This window comes from Apostichopus japonicus, chromosome 8, assembly GCF_037975245.1.
Source record: "Apostichopus japonicus isolate 1M-3 chromosome 8, ASM3797524v1, whole genome shotgun sequence".
Classification (NCBI taxonomy): domain Eukaryota; kingdom Metazoa; phylum Echinodermata; class Holothuroidea; order Aspidochirotida; family Stichopodidae; genus Apostichopus; species Apostichopus japonicus.
Window position 1 is genome coordinate 11,942,712 of NC_092568.1, and position 20,960 is coordinate 11,963,671.

The 20,960-nt window shown below is 37.2% G+C and overlaps 1 protein-coding gene and 1 long non-coding RNA gene across 2 annotated transcripts; one reads left to right on the forward strand and one right to left on the reverse strand.

Annotated features, from left to right (window-relative positions):
• Positions 1 to 199: 199 nt before the first annotated feature.
• Positions 200 to 7,926, forward strand: LOC139970931 (uncharacterized). Its single transcript, XR_011794256.1, has 6 exons — positions 200 to 340; positions 1,126 to 1,150; positions 1,874 to 1,924; positions 2,358 to 2,432; positions 3,319 to 3,427; positions 5,591 to 7,926. It is a non-coding gene; the product is annotated as an uncharacterized lncRNA (long non-coding RNA).
• A 3,236-nt stretch (positions 7,927 to 11,162) lies between these two features.
• LOC139971790 (transmembrane protein 26-like) lies at positions 11,163 to 20,517 on the reverse strand. The gene is made up of 3 exons (XM_071978526.1): positions 20,108 to 20,517; positions 14,494 to 14,662; positions 11,163 to 13,379 (listed from the first exon to the last, which is right to left on the reverse strand). The coding sequence occupies exons 1-3, from the start codon at positions 20,296 to 20,298 to the stop codon at positions 12,711 to 12,713; spliced, it is 1,029 nt and encodes a 342-aa protein (XP_071834627.1). The 5' UTR covers positions 20,299 to 20,517; the 3' UTR covers positions 11,163 to 12,710.
• Positions 20,518 to 20,960: the final 443 nt, after the last annotated feature.

Below are 20,960 nucleotides of genomic sequence, written 5' to 3' on the forward strand. Positions count from 1 at the left end.
TTCTCGACAAAAGGTAAATTATCAGATATTTGTCACTTTGATGATATGGTATGATGTAGTCGAAACGTTTAGTTATTAGATGTTTGCAATTTTGATGCGTTGGTATGATGTAGACAAAACGTCAATTTCAGATGTTGCCATTTTCACGAGATCATGCATCTCATCAAATGTCAAATTGACATGTTTATTCTACGCTTCCGTACATAACGATGTCAGTTGTTTATAAATCAGGAAGTATACTCACAAGATAGAGGTCCGGATCAACCGAACAAAAGTTTAATTGCATCTAAATATCCTTCCAACGTTCGAAAATGAATGCGAAAGTTAAAGTAACATTTTGGTGAGACAAACTTAGAATTTGGTTCAGGCCCCTAGCTTAGTCATTATTGTAGCATAGGCTAATGTTAAGCTTAGAAGTTAGATTAGTGAGTTACATAATTACGTATACTGTAGTATAATCAAAGAAGGGATAGTCTTTTGTCTAATGTACAACTACAAAGCTTTTCTGCATCTTGACTATGTCAGGGGCTTAGCTTCTGTTTTAGGGGGTCCAATGCTTTTCTGGTGGAGGAGGCAGTAATGACCTAGTTCCTTCAAAAGAGAGATTTAGAGGACGAGGCTCCATGCCGCTTAACCCCCCCCCCCCCTACCCCCTCCTCCTCGTGTGGCTAAACTATAGTCCAGGGGCCTACATGCTATGCTAGATATTCAGTTTGTTGATGTGATAATTAATATGTTGCTTGAAAATGAACACAGCATTACATGTATTCACAGTATTTACAACAATGAACAAGCTAGATTTTTTCGTAATAATGGTTTGGAGTGTACTGTATGAGAGGAGAAGAAGGAAATTGCGTACGTAAGACCTTGATCATCATCAAAATCATCGAAAAGTACAATTACCATAGCCGATGGTATATGAAAGCAATCCCTTTCTACTGGAATGCAATTGAAAAAGATTACTTTTTGTCACAGATGTTTCTTAGTCTAACAAGTTATTAAATCAAAAATATATTTCTGTAAGATCTCCATTATTATTGATGTAGTACTATGAATAGACTCATACCAAAAATTAACTGACAACCTTAAGTCTTACTGAACTGAACTTTCTTTTTCCCCTTACAGTCGTGGATGAGGGTTTTCCAAGAAGGTAAGTTTGAACATACACAACATCCCACTGATATTACTCTCACTAGAACTGCACATTTGTCTGTAAATTACTAAACCTGGGTTATCAGTTGGCATGTTTTGGTATGGTGCCTACTTGGCATTTGTAGTTGCAAGTATTTTCAAAGGTTTTATGCAGCTCCAAAATCTATGAATCTTTGTTACTTTCCTCCTACATACTCAACAAATCTGATTTAGCTTTCATTTCTTGAAATGATCTTTCTAAAACTTTTTCTTTCATGCTGTGTACACTGAAAATGTTTGATGTAAGTCTCTTAATGTGACAATGAACAAAGGAAGGAAAGGGATAGATTGCATCAAATTGACAAATTCTGACATCAATCTAAGTAACATTAATATCTCATTTCATTCCACAAGGGTTTTCATATGCATCAGAAAGTTAAGGAAAGGAAAAGAGCTGCAGCCTTTTGAAGTTGGATTTTTTCTTTAGTAGTTTCAAAATTACTTTTTCAGTAGAATAATTAGCTGCAATTGATTTTGATATGTCAGCTGTTGTATATAGTGTCAGCCTTATAGTCATGATGAATTTTGTCCCAGAGAAATCCATCTGCAAAATTATCAGAACAAAATATCGTCTGTCACTTGTCAAGGGTTTTCTACTAGCTCATGCATTATTAAAAGTTTGATGTGTGTTGGTTCTAGCTTTTTGTGCTTTTTAATGATTATATTTGCATTTTTATTACAGTTCATTGCAGTAAAGCAAGAACTTGAGAGTAGGATGGAAGGCCTAAATATTGTAAGTAGACCAATTTTATTATCGATTGTGTTCACGTATTGTATATATACATGTGTTGAATGTTGTCATGTAGCAAGTAAAAGGTAAAAAAGACATGCAGTTTTAAATCACCGAAAACAACTGTAACCTGCAAATCTATTACTTGATAGACCTCTATGAACATTTTACTGCTGGATTAGCGGGATGTGCAGGCGTATATATACCCCACCAGTTTTTTGGTGTAGTTATGGTCCACAAGCCAATGTTAAGTGCAAATGTGTTGAGATGCTCATGATATGCTGTTGTGTTGCTTCCCAATTGTGTGGATCTCAGTGTATATTTAATAATATGTACTTTAGTTTTCCAAACATGTAATTTGTTCATTTCAGATTCTTTTACTTCTCATACATATAAGGACTTAACATTTATATTATATGATTTCTTTAATTGCAAGGAGGGCACTGTCACCCCTGATAAGACTGGCTACTTTGAAGTTGAAGTGAATGATCAACTTGTCCATTCCAAGAAGGTGAGCTCATTCCCTCCGTCCGCCAGCCCGGCCGCCCACCCTACTCATCCATCCATCAGTCCATCCATGCACTCACCCATCCACCCTTCCTTTCCACCCACCCACCCATCCACCCACCCATCCATTCATCTGCCCATCCATCCATCTGCCCACCCACCCATCCACCCTACCTTTCCACCTGCCCACCCACCCATCCATTCATCTGCCCATCCATCCATCTGCCCATCCATCCATCCACCCACCAATCCATCCAGCCATCCATGATCAGATTTGATTTTCCAAAGGGTTTTCATACATGTATCATGATCCTAATTAATCGGTATACTGTTCAGCTCTCGGAATGAAAACATATTGTTCTGCCGGCAAACTATTATCCCCAATTTTCTTAGGCTTATTGTGATGTTCAAAAGTATCACTGTTTTTATCATACACAAACTAAAAGAGGAAAAAAAAGGCACTAGATATAGTAGTGGTATGAGTTAAATTTAATAGTTCATAATGTTTGGCTAACCATAGTAATTTAACACCCTTTGCCTAGAAAAATTTTTGAAAACGTGTATGCTGTATTGAACTGGTGTTTAAAGATGTTAATATGCCACCATTTAGTATGTAGCCCTTTAAGATCAACAATTTCCTTCAAAGGGTATACCCTCCCCTCTTCCACATTTCAACCAAAGAAATATTATAACTCTAGTAATGCTTCTACTTACATCACTTTCAATTTCATTAAATTATATTACACAAGCTCTGTTTTTGTTAGACCTCCTCTGCTTTTCTGTTCAGGAACTTCAGCTTTGTTTGTGTCAATTAAATTTTTTAATCTTTCAGATTCTGTTGTTCAAGTAGAAATCAATCTTGAATCTTATTTTTGTCTTTCTTTTAATAGAATGGTGACGGTTTTGTTGATGACGAAGCTAAATTCGAGAAGATCATAGCTGCCATTAAGGATGCACAGAAGTAAATCATGACAGCTTGTTGATTTGCACAATACACAGGTCAGTAGTTGACTCTTCATAGAACTCAGTAAAGTTGCTTCAATAAATTCCACATCAGGGGTGTCTGGGGACCTTATAGCTTAGCTAAGCCATGGAGGTATGACTTACTGCAGAGAATAGACACAAATTTGGAGCGTCTTTCCCTTTTTTCCCCTGTCACATCCGAGTAATTTGACTAAATTCCATCATTGCATGATTATGTATGCAGATAGAAACTGTATATCAGTCTAACATTTCATTCATTGATTCATTGATTTTATCTCTTTTCTTAATAAAAAAAAACAAAACCATTGCTGGATAATTTTTTCTCAGTATTGACATTTTGAGATATTGAAACCTCCTTTTTCAATTCCTCATAGACAGGCAACATATTCCACAGCCAGCTGTTCTGCATTATAGAGAACGTACCTGTATATTTCATTATTTTTTGTTTATAACTTGTAAGTAAAACAGTACCAGCATTTTATCATCACTGGCATATAGCATAAACGGTTGAGCATGAGCTAAACATGAAGAATTCATCGGTGCGTGACCGATTGCACGTAATGTCAAAACTCACGTGACAGAGTATTAAAGGAATGTATACCTGAATCAAGCCGAATATGTTCGTAACTGTACAGAAGGTTACAAGGCCAGCTGTGTTCAGTTGATCATAGCAGGAAGTTCTCCATGTGCAGTGAGTTTGTTGTGAGAGAATATATATGTCAGATCCTCACTCAGTCATATAAATATAGGCTTTGATACATGCATGGAAAATAACAGTTAACTTTGAATAGGTTAAAAATGTTGTGTACTTTAAAGGCATTGAAGACTCGCCCCAAACCGCGTGCGGCCATCTGAAAAAGTTAACTTTCTGTTGCTTGCAAGTGAGGTTTTGTTCGTGTCGCTACAAAATGCAGACAGTAATGAAACATGATACCTTAATTGTTATCTTTAGCTGGACCTGAGATCTCCATCGCTGTATCGTTTGTATACTGTGCAGTGGGTATTGACCGCAGCTGTATGTACTGACTGTACACTAGTGTCTAATTACCGACGTTAGCAAGCTGTGTGTGTATTTTCTGGGATCGATGGTGGTGTTTAACACTTCTGTTACACCTCATTCGAAACTATGTCAAATTACCGGCATTAGACGTTCCTTTTTGCACGAGTCTTCACACCCTTTAAGTAAAGCTTTCAAAGAGCATGCCCAGATGATATTACAGATCCCTCACAGTGATCCAACTTCCTGAAGTAGTGGAAGCTTTAGCTATTCAAAATTGGTTTACATTCAATCAGTCATATCTTAAGTTGGGGGCAAGATTTTAAGATTGGGTTTTCAACTAGCAGTGTAGAATATTTTCGTCTTCAAAATAAGTTTCACATTGTTAGTCACAAGAAAATCCAGTAACAAAACTGGTCATATAATCACTCCAATATTATCTATAATGCGTTAATTACGTGTGAGTAGCACTATGTTTTGCCTGTCACCTGAAATGGTTCGATCAACTGTTATTTAGAATGACAAATGTACTACTGTGTAAGTAGATGATAGCAACAACTTCCGTCCAGAGAATTATTATGCAAAGAAACTTGATTCGTAATCCAGAGGTCACTGGTCCAAATCCTGTTCTAGTCAAACATTTCTTTGCTTATTTCCATTGTCTAAAGTTTCCCAGTCAGTTTTCCATTATTTTTCATTTTATATTTAGAAACTTAATCAGGTTAGGCCTATAGGTAGATCTGCATATACACAGTGTTATAGTCCTTAACTCCATTGTCCAAGTTTGCTTTGACCGCAGAAAACAGCAGACTCTCATGAAACATTAGAGATCTGTATGATAGGTCACCATTAAAGGTCACAATAATTGCCCCAAAATTTGCCAGAAAAGGCCAACTAATGGTCACTAAAGATCAGACTTCAGCAAGCATTCCTCAGAACGCATCACCCTACTGAGACATTCACTGCATATAGGATATATATATTTTGGGGTGGGGGGGGGGGTTGGGGGTGGGTAAGAATACTGAGGATGTTCAACATAAACTACAACAAAGTGCACATTTTTTATGCAAGTGTATATCATGGCAAAAGGTGTTACAACAAGCAAGACAAGATACAGTATATCTGAAATAATGTGAAACTTTTCTTTTTGAGCACAGAATTGACTCTCTTGTATTTTACAGTTAAACTGGATCTCTTCATGTACTGCAGCAGATCTTCTTATGATGGGATTGACCTCAAAGTAGTCCTGGGCTGCTCGGTCTTTTTCTTGAGAAGAATGAAGGGAAGCCGTCTTACCTGATCTCGATCAGTTTTCCATGTGATATATTTATATACATTTATGGATTTTTTGGAAAAGGATCATTTGGTATTATTCATCGCTCAAAGTGTTGTATTTTTTTTCTCTATTTCTTTCTTTTTGGTACATTAATCCACACCTTTGTTCACTCAACTTCACTGCATTAATTTTATAGCAAAAACAAGATTTTTTTCTAAATATATTTTTCTATGGTCTGTAACATTTTCTCCTTTCATTGATGACTAACAGTACTATTTATGTTGTCTTTTCATGTCTCATCTTTTGATGTAGCAACATACAAAAGAAAATGATTTTTTTAGCCATGTAAGCTTTCTTGTCAAAGATATATACTTTATGTATCCTTGGACTCCTACTGTATTGAAATTAATAACGTCAAGTACAGTATGTAGAATGCATTGATAAAATAAATTGTGTGTGACTTAAGAAAAAGAGCCATAAATATTATATCTTGAGAAGTTAGCAAAAAGAGCAGATACTAATTGGCGTCCACTAAGGGATACATGAATGTCAAAAAAAATTTTTAAAAAAAGATAGAGAAGAAGAGGAAAAGGGAGATTTTTACTGAAATATCAATTTTGATGTTGAGACTTGCTTATTGTCTTGCAGCAGTTTCTATAGCCTACTCCATACTGTATTCTATACTTGACTCATTCTCTTGAGAGAGAAAATGGGAGATGACATATTTTTCATGAAATTTCAAATTTTAATGTTGAGGCTTGTTTGTTCTCTTGAAATTATTTACATCTTAATTTAGAGCTTTGGTCCTCCTATTCTGCTCCAAGAAAATAAACGTGTATTTTTTTTACTTCATACTCTCACCTGCACCAATACTTCATATGACTTAATACTCTACCTTGTATTGAAGACTGTCAAATACTTTTCATACTCTTTTCCATACTATCTACTATATTTTACCCATACTCTACTCTGTACTGTATAAACCTGTACTCCACTCTTTTTCAATTGACTATTCTGTGCTCTCCTCCCCATATTCTTCTCTGTGTTGTACTATGTTTTCTACTCCATACTGTACTCTGTGCTCTATGCAGCACTCTACTCCTTCCATATGGTACTCCTTACTGAACTTGCTACATTGAAATCTGTACTCTACTGTTGACTCTACTCTCTGCTCTGTTTTATACTCTTCTCTGTACTTTAGTCTGTGTTCTACACCATGCTGGTCCCCATATTATGCCCTACTCAGCACTCTACTCCAGAGTACAAAACTCTATATGGTACTCCTTACTGAACTTGTACTATTTAAATTTGTACTCTACTGTTGACTCTACTCTCTGCTCTGCTTTATATTCTTTTCTGTACTTTAGTCTGTGTTCTACACCATACTGGTCCCCATAATATGCCCTACTCAGCACTCTACTCTAGAGTACATAACTCTATACAGTACTCCATACTGAACTTGTTACATTTAAATCTGTACTCTACTGTTAACTCTACTCTCTGCTCTGCTTTATACTCTTCTCTGTACTGTAAACTGTGTTCTACACCACACTGGTCCCCATATTGTGCCCTACTCAGCACTCTACTCTAGAGTACAAACTCCATACGGTACTCCATACTGAACTTGTTACATTGAAATCTGTACTCTACTGTGAACTCTACCCTCTGCTCTGTTTTGTTTTGTACTCTTCTCTATACTGTAGTCTGTGTTCTACACCATAATGTACCCATATTGTGCCCTACTAAACACTTGACTCTACACCCAAATCCATACTCAACTCTGTATTCTGGTCTGCACCATATTCTACCTTGATGCCCATAACTCTGGTATTCAAAGTGGTGTCGTGACCCTATTTATGGTCATCAACAAATGTTGAATGGTTGTCAAAAAAATTTGGAAGGAAACTGACAAATTGCTAATGTTTGTGTGGAAAAATGTGAAGAAATGTTGAACATCAATTTACTTCAGAAGTTGCAAATATAATACTATTTTGCAACTAAGCACCCTAAATGACTTCAAAAAATGCAAATTAAGGGAGGGGGATTTCCTCTACATATACCCCTCTTCCAGGCCACAACAACCCCATTGGAGGTTTGCCACAATTATAAAGGTGACAATTGGGGTCAGTAAGTATAAAATTTGATTGCCGCTATCCTACAGGTTGATGTAAGGTGACAAGGTTAAATGTATTAGTGTTACCCATATCAAACAACATAACTCCATTTTCCTCTGAAATGAAATCCCAGGAAGAAGTGTAGGGGTGTGAGCCAGTATTGAAGGTAGTGAGTCATTAATAGGATAATCATTCCCTCTAAGTGTGTCTTTCTATAATAATATTCTGTAATAATATTCATAACATTAATGTTTGTTGAATGTATAATACAAAGGAGGAAGGTTGTATTTTACAGAGAGGAGGAATTATATCAGAGTTCTATATTTGGTTTTAAATCATATTGTAATTGGATGACATGAGATTTTTTACCTTTTTTACTAATCTACAAATGGTGGAATTTAATAACAGATCAATTTGATTACCGGTTGATTTCTATATCGCTAATTAAGTTTTGAAAACAAAATTTAAATCCGAACATGTTCTTTCAAAGAAAATCTTTGTTAGGTTTACCTAATTAATAGTAAAAAATGAACTAATAATTATTTTCTGGATTAAAAATGTTTCACACAAAAAATGCATCTCTTTTGTCATCTTTGTAACCTATGTTTAGAATCAACTTAATTTGCAGCATTGTTTTCATATGAAGTCAATGATATCTTCAAGATGTAGGGATGGAACGTGAGGAGTCAGTGGCGTCGTGCCCATTGGGGCCCGGGGGCGTAGCCCCCCCCCCCCCCATTTTGTCAAAGGTGCCATAAAATTTTGTCATAATTAAAAAAAAAAGTGTTTTCGAAATCGAAAAGTAGACTAAATAGTCAATTGCTCTTTGATGGTCGTTGCGGATTTTCCACACCCCTCAAAGACGACATATCGGGATTAGTAGTGCCATTGCCTCAAATACAGTCACAATTAACCTGGAAAGTAATCACTTCGTTATCGCACGTTTTACCTTAGGTTTCGATACTTTCGCTTTTTCTGCCCATGTTTTCAAACGGCATAGCTTTTTCTTGACCCAGTCACCACTTCTCTCGGGCATGGGCGGCGATCATGGTCAGCCAACACAAAAATGTTTCAATTCCTTAAATATTGGGCGCTTCTGGCAGACGAGGAATTGGTAAACTGAGGAATAAATGGCGATCACTTCCTTCGAGAATATTTCCCAAAATAAAAAAATTGCCGGAAATTTTTATCAATTTTCGGGGTGTTGCTTACTGCCATAAGGCACGGGAAGTGCCGTTTCCTGCAAACTGAGGGGTCTGCCAGACGAACAATTTTCTTGAACGCTGTGGTGGCGCTCAGTCCGCTTAGATAGTCATCACCTGCTCACGGCCCCCCCCCCCTCAAAAAAAAATATATTCGCACGACGCCCTTGGGGAGGGGTGGGGTAGGGAGGGGGTTGGAGGAGGAGGGTAGAAAGTTTCAATGGAGGTGTGGATTATCCTGTTGAACAGGACCCACTCCATCCACAAAGGAAATGAGTAATTGAGACTTCAAACTGAGAGACTGCCATAAACGACCTATATATATATTTGCATACTTCGCTCAGAAGTAATGTACTACTTGCGGTGGAAATGTTCAAAAATGATTATATTGCAATGTTTAATGGGAAGCCAATTCAGCTGAAATTTATTTCGGTTGTTTTTTCTTTATAATATTCAACTCAATTATTCACAGAGGAAAATTAATAGTTCTTTTCTACCAATTAAAAAAAGAAGAAGCTGCATTTTGATGAAAATATTCACACGTAAGCAAAAATTACCAAGGTATCATATTCCAGGGATAAATGAACAAGAAGATTACAATAGGAAAGTAAACGCTATTGACCACCCTCTATGATGACGTCACACCCCACTTACTGTGGTCAACTTCCTTAGTTCAACTAGATAGCATTCACTCAACCTTATCTTGAGGCAGGAACAAGGTGTTGAGATGTGTAGTTTCAGCAGGGACATAGCCCAGCCTTTGAGGTCCGAGGGGACAAAGCGAAACTTTTGTCCCCATTCTAACAGAGAAATTAAAGTTTAATTAACGCCCGTATTAATGACTTTTAATGACACGATATAGGTTCTACCCTAATAGCACAACCACCTGTTTTTTTAGTGGAGAGGGTAAGATGTTATGTCGTCCAGGCACCCCCCCCCCCCATTGCGATATTTGGTAAATACGGAGGGTGCTTAGAAGCCAAATGATGCTAAATGTTGCAAACTTTTAAAACAACTTTGAAGAGCATTTGGACGGTATATGTCGCACCGCATGTAAATGTTAAATACGTATGTATTATACTTATACCCCCAAGGACTACCAATATGGTACCCATTTGTATGAAGCTACATGCTCAGCATTTCAAGGGAGGGGTTGGGTCACTTTTTCCACTAACTAATCTTTGTTAGGGGCATAAACTTTTATGGACGGGCTGAAGGTGGATCAAAAAATTTCCAATGAGGGGTGTGGCTGTGGGTTCGTTGAATGTGACTCCCATGTAGGGGGATCCCAGGAGCCGACGAAACATTCAACTTGTATAGACGTCATAATGTGCATTCTGGGGCATATTTAGACTATAAGTTAGGCTTATATTCGGTCTGAACGATGGAGGCGGGCGTTATTCTTCTTTTCCCTCGCCGTCCCCTTTGTGCTCGTCCCGTTCATGGTATCAACATTTTACGCTTAAGATTAACCATTGTCTGGTGTTTGATTATTTCGGTTGGTAGAGACATTCAAGTTTGATGCAGGACCTTACTACCATCGAAATATACGCAAATTTCATTTTTTTTTTATGTCTATGCATGCCACTGGTACAGGGATCTAGTGCATCATATCAACGTTAATTCAACTATAAAAATTGACCGGTAAAAAACGTAAATTATGTCCCATGGAAGTAACCTTGCACAGCTACTACGTATTTTAATTTGAGTATGCCGTGAAATTTTGCCGTCATATCTTTCAACATAGATCTTTCTATTAATCATTTTAACTATTGTTTGATTTTGAATTGTTTCATGCATGAGAAGTGAATTTTTAAAAACTTTTACCCATTCAATTCTAAATGATAATCAAAATAATAATTTATAGATAGAAGTTGTGGCTCTAAAGTTTGAGCCGCTCTTTTTTGTATAATTGTGTAGGCCTATACGTTGAGATGTCAGCGCCACAGCGAGTATATTGTATTGTTGAGGCCAGTGGTGGTGGTGGTGGGGAGGGGGGGGGGGTAGGTGTTAGGCTCCCTTTTGGGGAGGGAAGTTACAACCCTGTCATATAGAGTACAGATCTAGACCAGACATCAGTTCAAGGGTTTGAAGATTACGGTGATCACCGTTGATTGACTTAGTACATAAAAGCAAAAATAAAAAACAGTACGTTAAGACATTTTTCTTTTGCTACTGAGGCAGCCACTTTCTTACTTCTCTTAAACTCAACAGATGATATTAACATTAAATAAGAAATAAAATTTCAAAAGTTTTTGAGTATTTACATGAAATTAAGTGTATGAAATTTTTCCAACAATAAAGACAAAGACTTATATATTGTCCTATGTGATTGACGGAAATTAGTTGAAAGACATCTAGCCATCAAACGCCAGAATATTTCAAAGAGTCTCGTTTACAATATAGATCTAATAATGTAAATCCGTTCCGAAACGAAAGCTTTTCAGCAGAGTTTTGCCAAATCGTCATCAAACGAAAGTAAAGTTATTAAAAAAGAAAGGAAAAAAAAGTGCATAACTTATAAAGGAATGGATTATCTTAGTGGAATATGTATGTACGTATATAGGCCTTGTTCTTATAGGATGCATCCGTATTCAAAACAAGAAAATATAAACAGGACTGAGGACAAGAGCAGGGACGCGTATAGCCCCGGGGCCGGGGTAAATTAATTAAGGGGCCCGCGGAAATATGCGATTTAAGAATATTTTTGTGTGTGCATGTTTTACTTAACGAGAAAGGAAGACTTCCAAAATGGGATGACAGTGACATAATTTTTCCTCGGGCTAGACCTGACTCTTGAGGGCTATACATATATAGCAAGTTATCAGGTACGTTAATGGTCAACAAAATGTCAAGACCCTTTTCTGCATTTTTTTTCCTGTAGTTGTTAAATTATGAAATGACAATCAGATCAATTAATCGATCTAATTTTATTATTTTGATACAAGTTGCTGAAATGATGAATTTCCGAGCTTAATTTATCACTGTCTTGCATGGTGGTTTAAATTTTTGGTACAGAAATATGTTAAGTGATCAACGGATCCTTTTGCCGTGAATTGTTAAATTGATAACATTTGATAAATATTCAATTTGCCATTTTTGCAGCAAAATGTTGAATTCCTCACTATAACTTAGATTCAAGGAAATTTGCCATTTTGTTGCAACTTGATAAGACTATTAAGTGAACAATCAATCGTTTTGTTGAAAATTGCTTCTATCTTTACGAAACGATCTTTATATCTTGCCGGCAGCCTAATTTTTCCATTACTAAACAGGTTAAGAAGGGATGAGCATTAATATTTGGTAGATTCATAGGATTTGTAAAGCTTTACCATCATTAGCAACATTTTATGTAACATTTGACTGGAGAAGGTTGAAAAATATGGGCGGTTGAAGCATGTTGATATGTTATTTTATGTTTATCTTTTATAGCGGAGGGGGTACGAATCCATGGAAGGTACATACATTCCGAAATCTTTCAGCAAGTCGACCAACTACAAATATCACCTCAAATATTATTACATAAATTGGAGAGTATAAACTCACAGTTCAGCGATTTTTTTTAAACCTGAAACCGATTTAGCCCCCCCCCCCTCCCTACCCACCATTCAAAAGCTCCATTTCCATCATAATTATGGCAGCAATTTAGCGCAAGATCCAGCATAGAGTACATCAGCTATATATCGCAGAAAACCTATCGATCCCTATATTATTCGTTACCACCCTTCTCTGCCCTTTCTAAATCGTCCACAGCCACTACTGCTTCAGCCTCGGGCTCATCTGCCGGCTCTACTTTATTAGGTATATCACAACATAAAATTCCGATCCGGTACAATTGTAGCGACAAAACGAGAAGGTTTTTGATCGTGAAAAACATCATCATTTGATTGAAGACGTGTCGGTCGATGATGAGGTACATCCGCATGACGAAGAAAGGGCCGTCTTGCATTATGATGGTTATGAACAATGACCAGATCTCGTTGGCGCAACATCCACACTTGCAACACAGATTACAGAAGTTTTGCGCCCGACTTGAGGGCGCAAAGTTACGCCCTCGTCTCGCAGATACCGATGTGAGTACCAAAGTGAATTGTACCAGGCTCCACGACCAAAGAGCGAGAATGATAATGATTAAAAGGAGATCACAGTAAACGGCGCCCTCTTTCAAATTTTCGGCAGAAAATTCCAAAATGTCAGCTGCCATGCCGATGTAGACCAGTAGCAGTTGGGAAAGCTGGTCCCTGCTGAGTTCGCCCTTCGGTAATAGCCAACGACCGACGATCAGGAACACGACGAGAAGTTGCTCCAGTGCTAAGGTCCAGTCAGCGTCGGATATGTTAAATGCAGGTAAAGTAAGTCCCGGGATGCTGACTCCCAACTATGGAAAAAAAAGGGCAAAATAATCAATTGAATATCTCAAAATTGGTCCTTATATATTTCTATACTTTTCTATAGGAGGCTCACCTGAGTATCTCCCAATTCTCCTTTACAATCACCAGGGTCGTATTAATACCGGTTTTGATTCGCAGTTTAAAATCTGGTCGGTATTTTAAGATTGTAGGGACTCATAAGAAAAAACACGTATTGTCAACAACCGAGAAGAAATGTTGATCAACATTTTGTGGACTTTGATCTTTTGGAGTGACCATTTCAGGAACGTATACTGTAGCTAATGCTTTAATGCTGAGTTAGTTTCTTCATGCAAGTAAGAGAGCGAGGGAGGTGATTTCAGCATATTCAGGAGAGGGTCAATACCCCCCCCCCCCCCCCCCCAATAATATATGCATTGCCCAAAGTGCTTGTTAGACCCATTTGCGCTACAATATAGTTTCAGAAGAAATTGAAAGATTACAACACCACAAAGTTTGTTATGTAAATATAATTTCAAATGTAAGCGTCTGAAGTCATCTGCAGCTGCAGTACGGTATATCGCACTTGGCTGGTATAAATATAGGTAAACAAATAGTTGATCTGCATATATCTATCATATATCAATAGCTAAAAGGATGTACAATTTTGATTGTTTACACACTCAATTAAGGAAACATTTATGTTTAGGTCCTATATATACCTCATCCAAGCTCAAAAGAAGGAACATTTACAAATCTGACTTTTAGAAAGATTTAATATGTGAGAGCAAACATCACAACCATTGCCATCACTTCAACTGACAATAAAATAACACAAAGTTTATGCAAAGAGAGTAATTGTATGTATGTATGTATTTTAGTTCCTCCTGCAAGCAGGAACTCGCGAAGAAGCCTCATTGGCTTATCAAAGCCGCAAGCTGACCGAGGTCAGTCTCTTAGATTCATAGTTAACGTCCATAGTTAACGTAATTACAATTTCATCAAACCTTTCTCTACGGTCGATGTCATCGTTAAAAAAAAGAGCAGTTAGTTTTCGATTGAAGGGGTGGGTGATAGAGTCGCGGTGGAGGGTAGGAGAGGGGTGGGTGTCTGTTTATCTATCTTAACATCCTTAATACTTACTCCTTGCTGTAGATCGTCAATGCTCTGTGTACTGTAGTTTGTCTGCAGTGTACAAGACTCCCAACCATACTCGTCTCTGAAAGCTATCCTGGTATTGTACAGGTGAAATTGCATAAGCCAAAGACCAGGTGCCACGCCCAAGAGATAAAGACACACAGATGGACAGAACCTGAGTGGAAATCAAGAACCAAAAACTAATTAATTACAAACAAAAATCAAAATAAAACAAAACTGTAAGCAAACTGCTTATCCACTAAAGAGCCTGTGTAAGAGAATGTGTAAAAGTAAGAGGGCCCGATCGGGCCCTCTTACCGAAATATTTCGCGACGTTTCGATCCTAGCAGGATCTTCTTCAGGGGCTGAAGAATTATAAACAAACAAACAAGAATAAGTGATATTCCATGATTATAAAGATGACCGTCAGGCTGGACATGATAGAATCGTGGTGGATAGTAACAGGGAGAGAGAGAGGGGGTGGGGAGAGCAACCAAAGGGAAGGAAGCTCTAATGCTCCACAATGGTTTACTATAGCAGAGACTGTGAAAATTATATTCATATTTTCTCAAAACTTACTTGAATGCAACTTTCGTCTACTATGAAAGAAAACTACCTACAATGACGTATAACGTTCTATACATTCTGGCTCAATAACATGCGTTAGCCTCGTGTAAGAGAGGAATCATTGACGTCACGACCACGTGTGAATGATCAATGTATATAGTGGGAGTCAAGTCGCCGGTGATTACCAATGAATAGATATTTGAATCAGTGGGGTTTGTAATGCAGATAATGGGGCCAAACAAACCCTCCTTGCCATTGCCAACCGTTATTGACTAAGTAGGATATGCAATTCTTAAAGGTTTGATGATTGTTCAATGGACCAAATAATGAGAATGTGTGAGATTACTTAGATAATTAAACACCACGTTAGTTACCATAACCAACAGTTTGTTGAAGCTAAAAACGAAACAGTTATATATTGATATGCCTTTCGGTGATTTCTTTCAATCCGTTCAAATCATTATGCCTCATGATATACCGTGACCAAAGCAATGGGATTTGATTTACTTTAATCAATAATTTCGGCAGTTTTGCCTTTTAATTGCATTCCTGTTTTTGCAAGAAATCTATTAACTTAGCTGGAATCGTGACGCAGAATTCCTTCGTCAATCAATTGTAACGTTTAAATGATCGATATGGTGTCACCTTGTATACGTCACGGCGGGCAACGAGGCGGTGTTTTTTGTTACCTCTCGTTGCTATACTAGTGAGTATTATAAATAGTAATGTAGATGAGAAATGACAACTGTAATTGAAGAAAACGTTTGATTCAGAAAGCTTCCATCAAACCAATTACAAATTGTATAACCTTATATTCTCTATCCACGGTTCTAATATACTGTCTGTGCTACTGCCCTCAATTTTACGCTGCATTGGAAAGTACTTACTGTAAACTGTTTTATTCTACAAAGTGAAGACTAATGGTCTTCTTTAATTATAGACCTAATTCATAGTCGAAATATGCCTTATTAAAATTTCACCATTTGACTTCTAAATTTATGTTTTGTTTTTTATCGGGGGGGGGGGATAACCCTTGTGATTAGAAAAGTATACAGCATCTTTCCGAAATTGTTGAACAAACTCCAATATAATGTGACGTTTACGTAATGAAATTTTAAACAGTTTCAATGAACATACGCGGATCCAAAGTGTCAGTGTGTTTATGTGTGTGTGGGGTGGGGGTGCCTTTAAGCTCTAAAATATATTAGCACAACCCTGTGTATAGACCTAATTCATGGCTTATATATGCCTCATGCACAATGCACAATTTAACATCTTAAAAATTTAATTTTTCCATTGGGGAAGGGTGCTACTGCACCCAAAGATTCCCCTAAATGGGAGCCGGGTTGAACAACTCAGGCCACCCCTGCTTTATAAGATCCTTGATTCATCTCTGACGACAGTACTTGATTGACATGAATAGAAATATCCGAAGCTTAATGTTTATTGCGGGTTGTTTGATTTGAATAAACCTTAAATATGTTTTTTTTACAAAGTTTGCCATTAAATATGGAAATAGTCTTATACAGTAACTTGAATTAAATATGAACTACTATAACTTCCCTGTCATACTGTAATTGTGTCTAGAATTCAAGAAAAATGAAATAGCACTCTATATAAACAAACTAAATTGATAATTGTTACTAAGAACAAACTCAAAGAAAGGAAAATTTTAAAGAGAAATTTGTGAAGTGAAACTTAATTGGATCTAATCTAGGGTTTATTCTTGTCTTTCTTTGATATTTAGGGGGTAAAATACCCCCTACCCTCCCCCCCCCCAAAAAAAAAATGTGTAGAGTTTATCAGTAGTTTGAAAATAATCTAGTGAGTTAGATTGTTAGATGCATGTTGTATTTGTTTTTACTGCAGTTTTATTTCTTCTTTCAAAGGTTATAAGTTGTACGATTTCGATGCACTTTTATAATGTTTAAACGTAAGGGTAAGAATTCTTTTTTTAACATAAATTACTAGTTTTCAGCAAAGTGAGCATGTAGCATATTGTATGTATGTATGTATATGTGATCTTCCCGTAAGCAGGAACTCGCGAAAGAAGCAATGGAGGCTTGTAGACTCGCAAGCTGACCGAAGCCAATCTCTCGGCACACATCGATTTAACGTCCATTTCGGGAAGCTGTTATTCAACAACACCCTTGCCAGACGACACACTTTGCTGTCGGCGGGGAATCGAACCGGGGATCTCATGACTGGGAGACGCCGGCGTTAACCACTAGGCTATACACTCCGCTTATTGTCGAGGTGAAACAACAATAAAATGACAAAGTTGAGCCTAACTTTAACATTTTTTTTTTATAAAGAGACATAATATGTCTGTACTCTGTATGCAAAACAAATATAAACTTTCAACCAAACTATTCACTGCTTAGAGAAAGCATCTAACAATAGTCCATCAGAGTAAGTTTTTTCTTGGCAACATTTCTTTGTGTGCTTTGTTGGCACCAGACCACTGGCAACAAGGCACCGATGTCAACTTTCAATTTAGTAAAAAATATCGAGTTGAGGAGAGCGTCAGATGTTGAATTAGTTTCTATGCTCTGTTTACGATACGATTAAACTCGGAATCTATGAATCGATGGACACGGTCTACATTACCTAGCTTGTAATATTAAAACAAAACTTATAATATTTATGAAAAATCACTATCGCGTTTAATAGTCACAATATTTGGTTTGATTTCCCCCACAAATAGTCTTATATGAGTACTTATTATGGATTCAATTCTCAAGTTCAACCCCACCCGAAATAAAAATGGCTGGAAAGGAAAAGTAAAAAGGAGGAAAAAACAATATTTTCTACTTCTGAATGGGAATTATAACTATACTCTAAAAACGCTGGGCAAATATTTAACCCAACACTTGGTAAGCATGTGTCCAACCAAGTTTTCATGAAGTTTTGCCCAATGAAATGTAAAATGCTGCAGTCAAGTTTGACAACTGTATCACTTTTTGCAATTTAGTTAAAGTGGCTTAATTGATACTTGTTTGGGGGCAAATCTTTACCAAAGTTGGTTGGATACATAAGTACCCAGTTTGGGGTAAAATATTTGCTCAAACTTTTCAGAGTGTATATACGCAGTGTCTGAAACCTGTGACACTTCCCCTATAGATGCCCTTTTCGCTTACAAAAATATAAAGTAAACAGATTTAAAAATGAAAGGTTTCCTTCAAATTAACTTTTTTTTTTTATAGAATGCATGTGAAGGTAAACGTGGTTCATTCGACTTGCTATTGTTAATAAATTACTTCACCCATGTGGCGTACCGGTAGTGTATGTTACACGCATATAGGCTATAGTGTTTGTCATTAGCATCGTCGTAAAGTTATTTTCCAGGCCACAATACTTCGTGCTAAGTGTTCAGTATATTTCAAGTTTTTATTTATGCTAAAATACATATAAATTAGAATATTGGAGCAACTGTTTTTTCCAACCATTATTCAACTAAAACTATGTGAATTCACTAGACGACCGAAACGAGAAACATGAAACTTTGGAGAGTTTGCACATGCAGCTAAATTTTGATTTATTTTGATATAGTTTTGTAACATAACAGATGGACAGCATCCATGTAGAACTTACTGTCCTTAAGTTTCTATATGTAATGTACTATTTCCAGGTTTGTCATGGAACGCGGATTAGATATAAAAAAGAACAGTGTCAATGTGAGTCGTAATCATACTCGTGCTTACCTCTGAATTAGACATTTAATAACCAGTGGTGCAGTTGATTTTTTTTTTTTTTGCATTCGACCGGGAAGAGTTTCGACCACTATACTACGCCTGGGTACAACTTAACGTCTAAACTGTTATTATGTTTTGCTCTGTCGGGGGGGGGGGGGGGGCACCTTGACCACCTACATGAACGTCGGCTTCAGAGACCATATTGTAGGACCCCTTATTTGATAAAATCCTTGGTTCGCCTCTGGCCGTCCCATGAAAGGTTCAGGTCCCAACCTAAATCAGTAGGGGAAATATTGTTATCATTATTTATTCCCACAATATTACCTTTAGAGCTACTTATGTGGACCTAAATTAAAGTCTAAGTATGCCTCACAGTGTACTATTTGACGTTTGCTTTTTCCGGGGAGGAGCACCCTGAGACCCCCTTCCCCTACATTTTAGTCGGCTTCAGTGACCCCAGGGCAGTATCTACCTTTATAAAATCCTTTATTTATGGGAGTACTTAATTTGACCTTCACCTTTGGAGACATCAGCCCTATAAGATAACATCGGATCTAGTGCTTTTCCGCATAGGTATTTACCGCCATAGGCTTCGATCCTTCCATCATGGCGGAAAGGCTCGAAATCTATAGCGGAAAGGTACATTTTAGGAATGGATTTGACCGTGGTGGTGCACAGGAATGTATCGGTGAAACTTTCTTTGAATCGCGTGGAAGGATAGGTTCACCGTCTTCAAATGTGAAGGTTTGCTGGATAGACTGAATTGTAGTTACAAGACAAGATTGGGGTATAGATACACAGTCTTTAATGTACATTTTGATTGAATAGTTCTAATCGTAACTTCGTAAGAGTCGATACACTGTCTTCAAATATTAGACATAGTTGGGTGAGTCAATCGAATTTAAATTAGGCTGATTGTTTATTAAAAATTCCGATTCTGATTGTCGATTTGAATGACCGATTTGTGGATTTAGCGGGCCTAGGTAGAGTGAAGCGAAACTATAAACGGTGCATATATAATGCATCCAAATTAATGTGCTCATTCCGTCATACAAAAAGTGCTCTATACAGCCATAGCGGTAACATGGCGGAATGGCACTTTTTCTATGTCGGAGAGAGCACATATTCTATGGCGGAAAGTACCGATGGCGGAATGAAACGGCCGCGATAAGGTCCACGTACACATACTATAGTTTTACAGTTGTAGGCCCCTTCTAACGGGGGTTTAGCCATTTATGGCGTGCGGAAATATTCTTACATGTGGTAGTGTACAATCTATCAGTGATGATTTCGTTTCTTACTGAATTAAATATTGTCTTAGCAATGAAGAAAACAAAACAAAAGTAGAGTATACATACCATTTCCATTCACCAGTTTTCGTACACTTGAAAGTGATGCCAAATTCTATAGGTAAAAACAGAATTGGTACTGCTAACAGCCAGTATACCGGTGATTCGTAAGAAAGTGTTACCTTCCAAACTGTAAGAAGTCCATGAAGAGCAAATATAATCCTTGCTAGAAGACCCTTACCAATAGAAATTATCCCCATATTAAAATCGTCTGAAAATAACGAGTTTTTAAAAGTAATAAAATATTAAGACACGTGACGCTGCCACTGGTAGGAATCTCCTCGTTAATCGAACATTCCTCGTTTTTGCCCCTTCCCCTATTTGTTTAATTTTTATAAGTATAAGGTTGTATATAATGACGCGTGGTGATTTTCACCACCTCCTTAGTTTAGAACTTCGATATATACTGTTTTTAAGTCTTTAAGGCCCTCTGATTTACCCTGTGTGGAACCTTTACGGGGTATTCCAGTAACGATTGTCACCCCTTAATCCCTCGATCGATGTAATCCTTTGTATTGGGTCCTTTCGTAGTAGTTGGTTTACTCTAGTTGCCTAGGAATACAGATTGGGGACTATTCATACAGAGCAGGTTCTATTCTATATGGGAGTGAATAGGGGGTGCAAGACATTCCCGTAAAGGGTTGACGTATAAGTATCACGTGATAGTATATGTCATTGTCTGATTGACGAAAGTTAAAATAATCTTTTACCCGACAACTGAGTCAACACTTCTCTGTTTATCTCAAATGGATGTATCGAATTATTAGATACAATCCTTGATATATTTGATCGATAAGAACTTATGTGTTCTTCAAGTTTTCTGTTACAAACATTCATAATATGTGCCTAACAGGTAAGGTTT

What these genes read in the sequence shown, in the direction of transcription:
- LOC139971790 (XM_071978526.1), bottom strand. Translation starts at nt 20,298, where the DNA reads ATGGGGATAATTTCTATTGGTAAGGGTCTTCTAGCAAGGATTATATTT. An exon ending in AAAACTGGTGAATGGAAATG is followed by an intron (nt 14,663 to 20,107) that starts GTATGTATACTC and finishes ATTTCCACTCAG; the next exon opens with GTTCTGTCCATCTGTGTGTC. An exon ending in TTGACGATCTACAGCAAGGA is followed by an intron (nt 13,380 to 14,493) that starts GTAAGTATTAAG and finishes TTTTTTCCATAG; the next exon opens with TTGGGAGTCAGCATCCCGGG.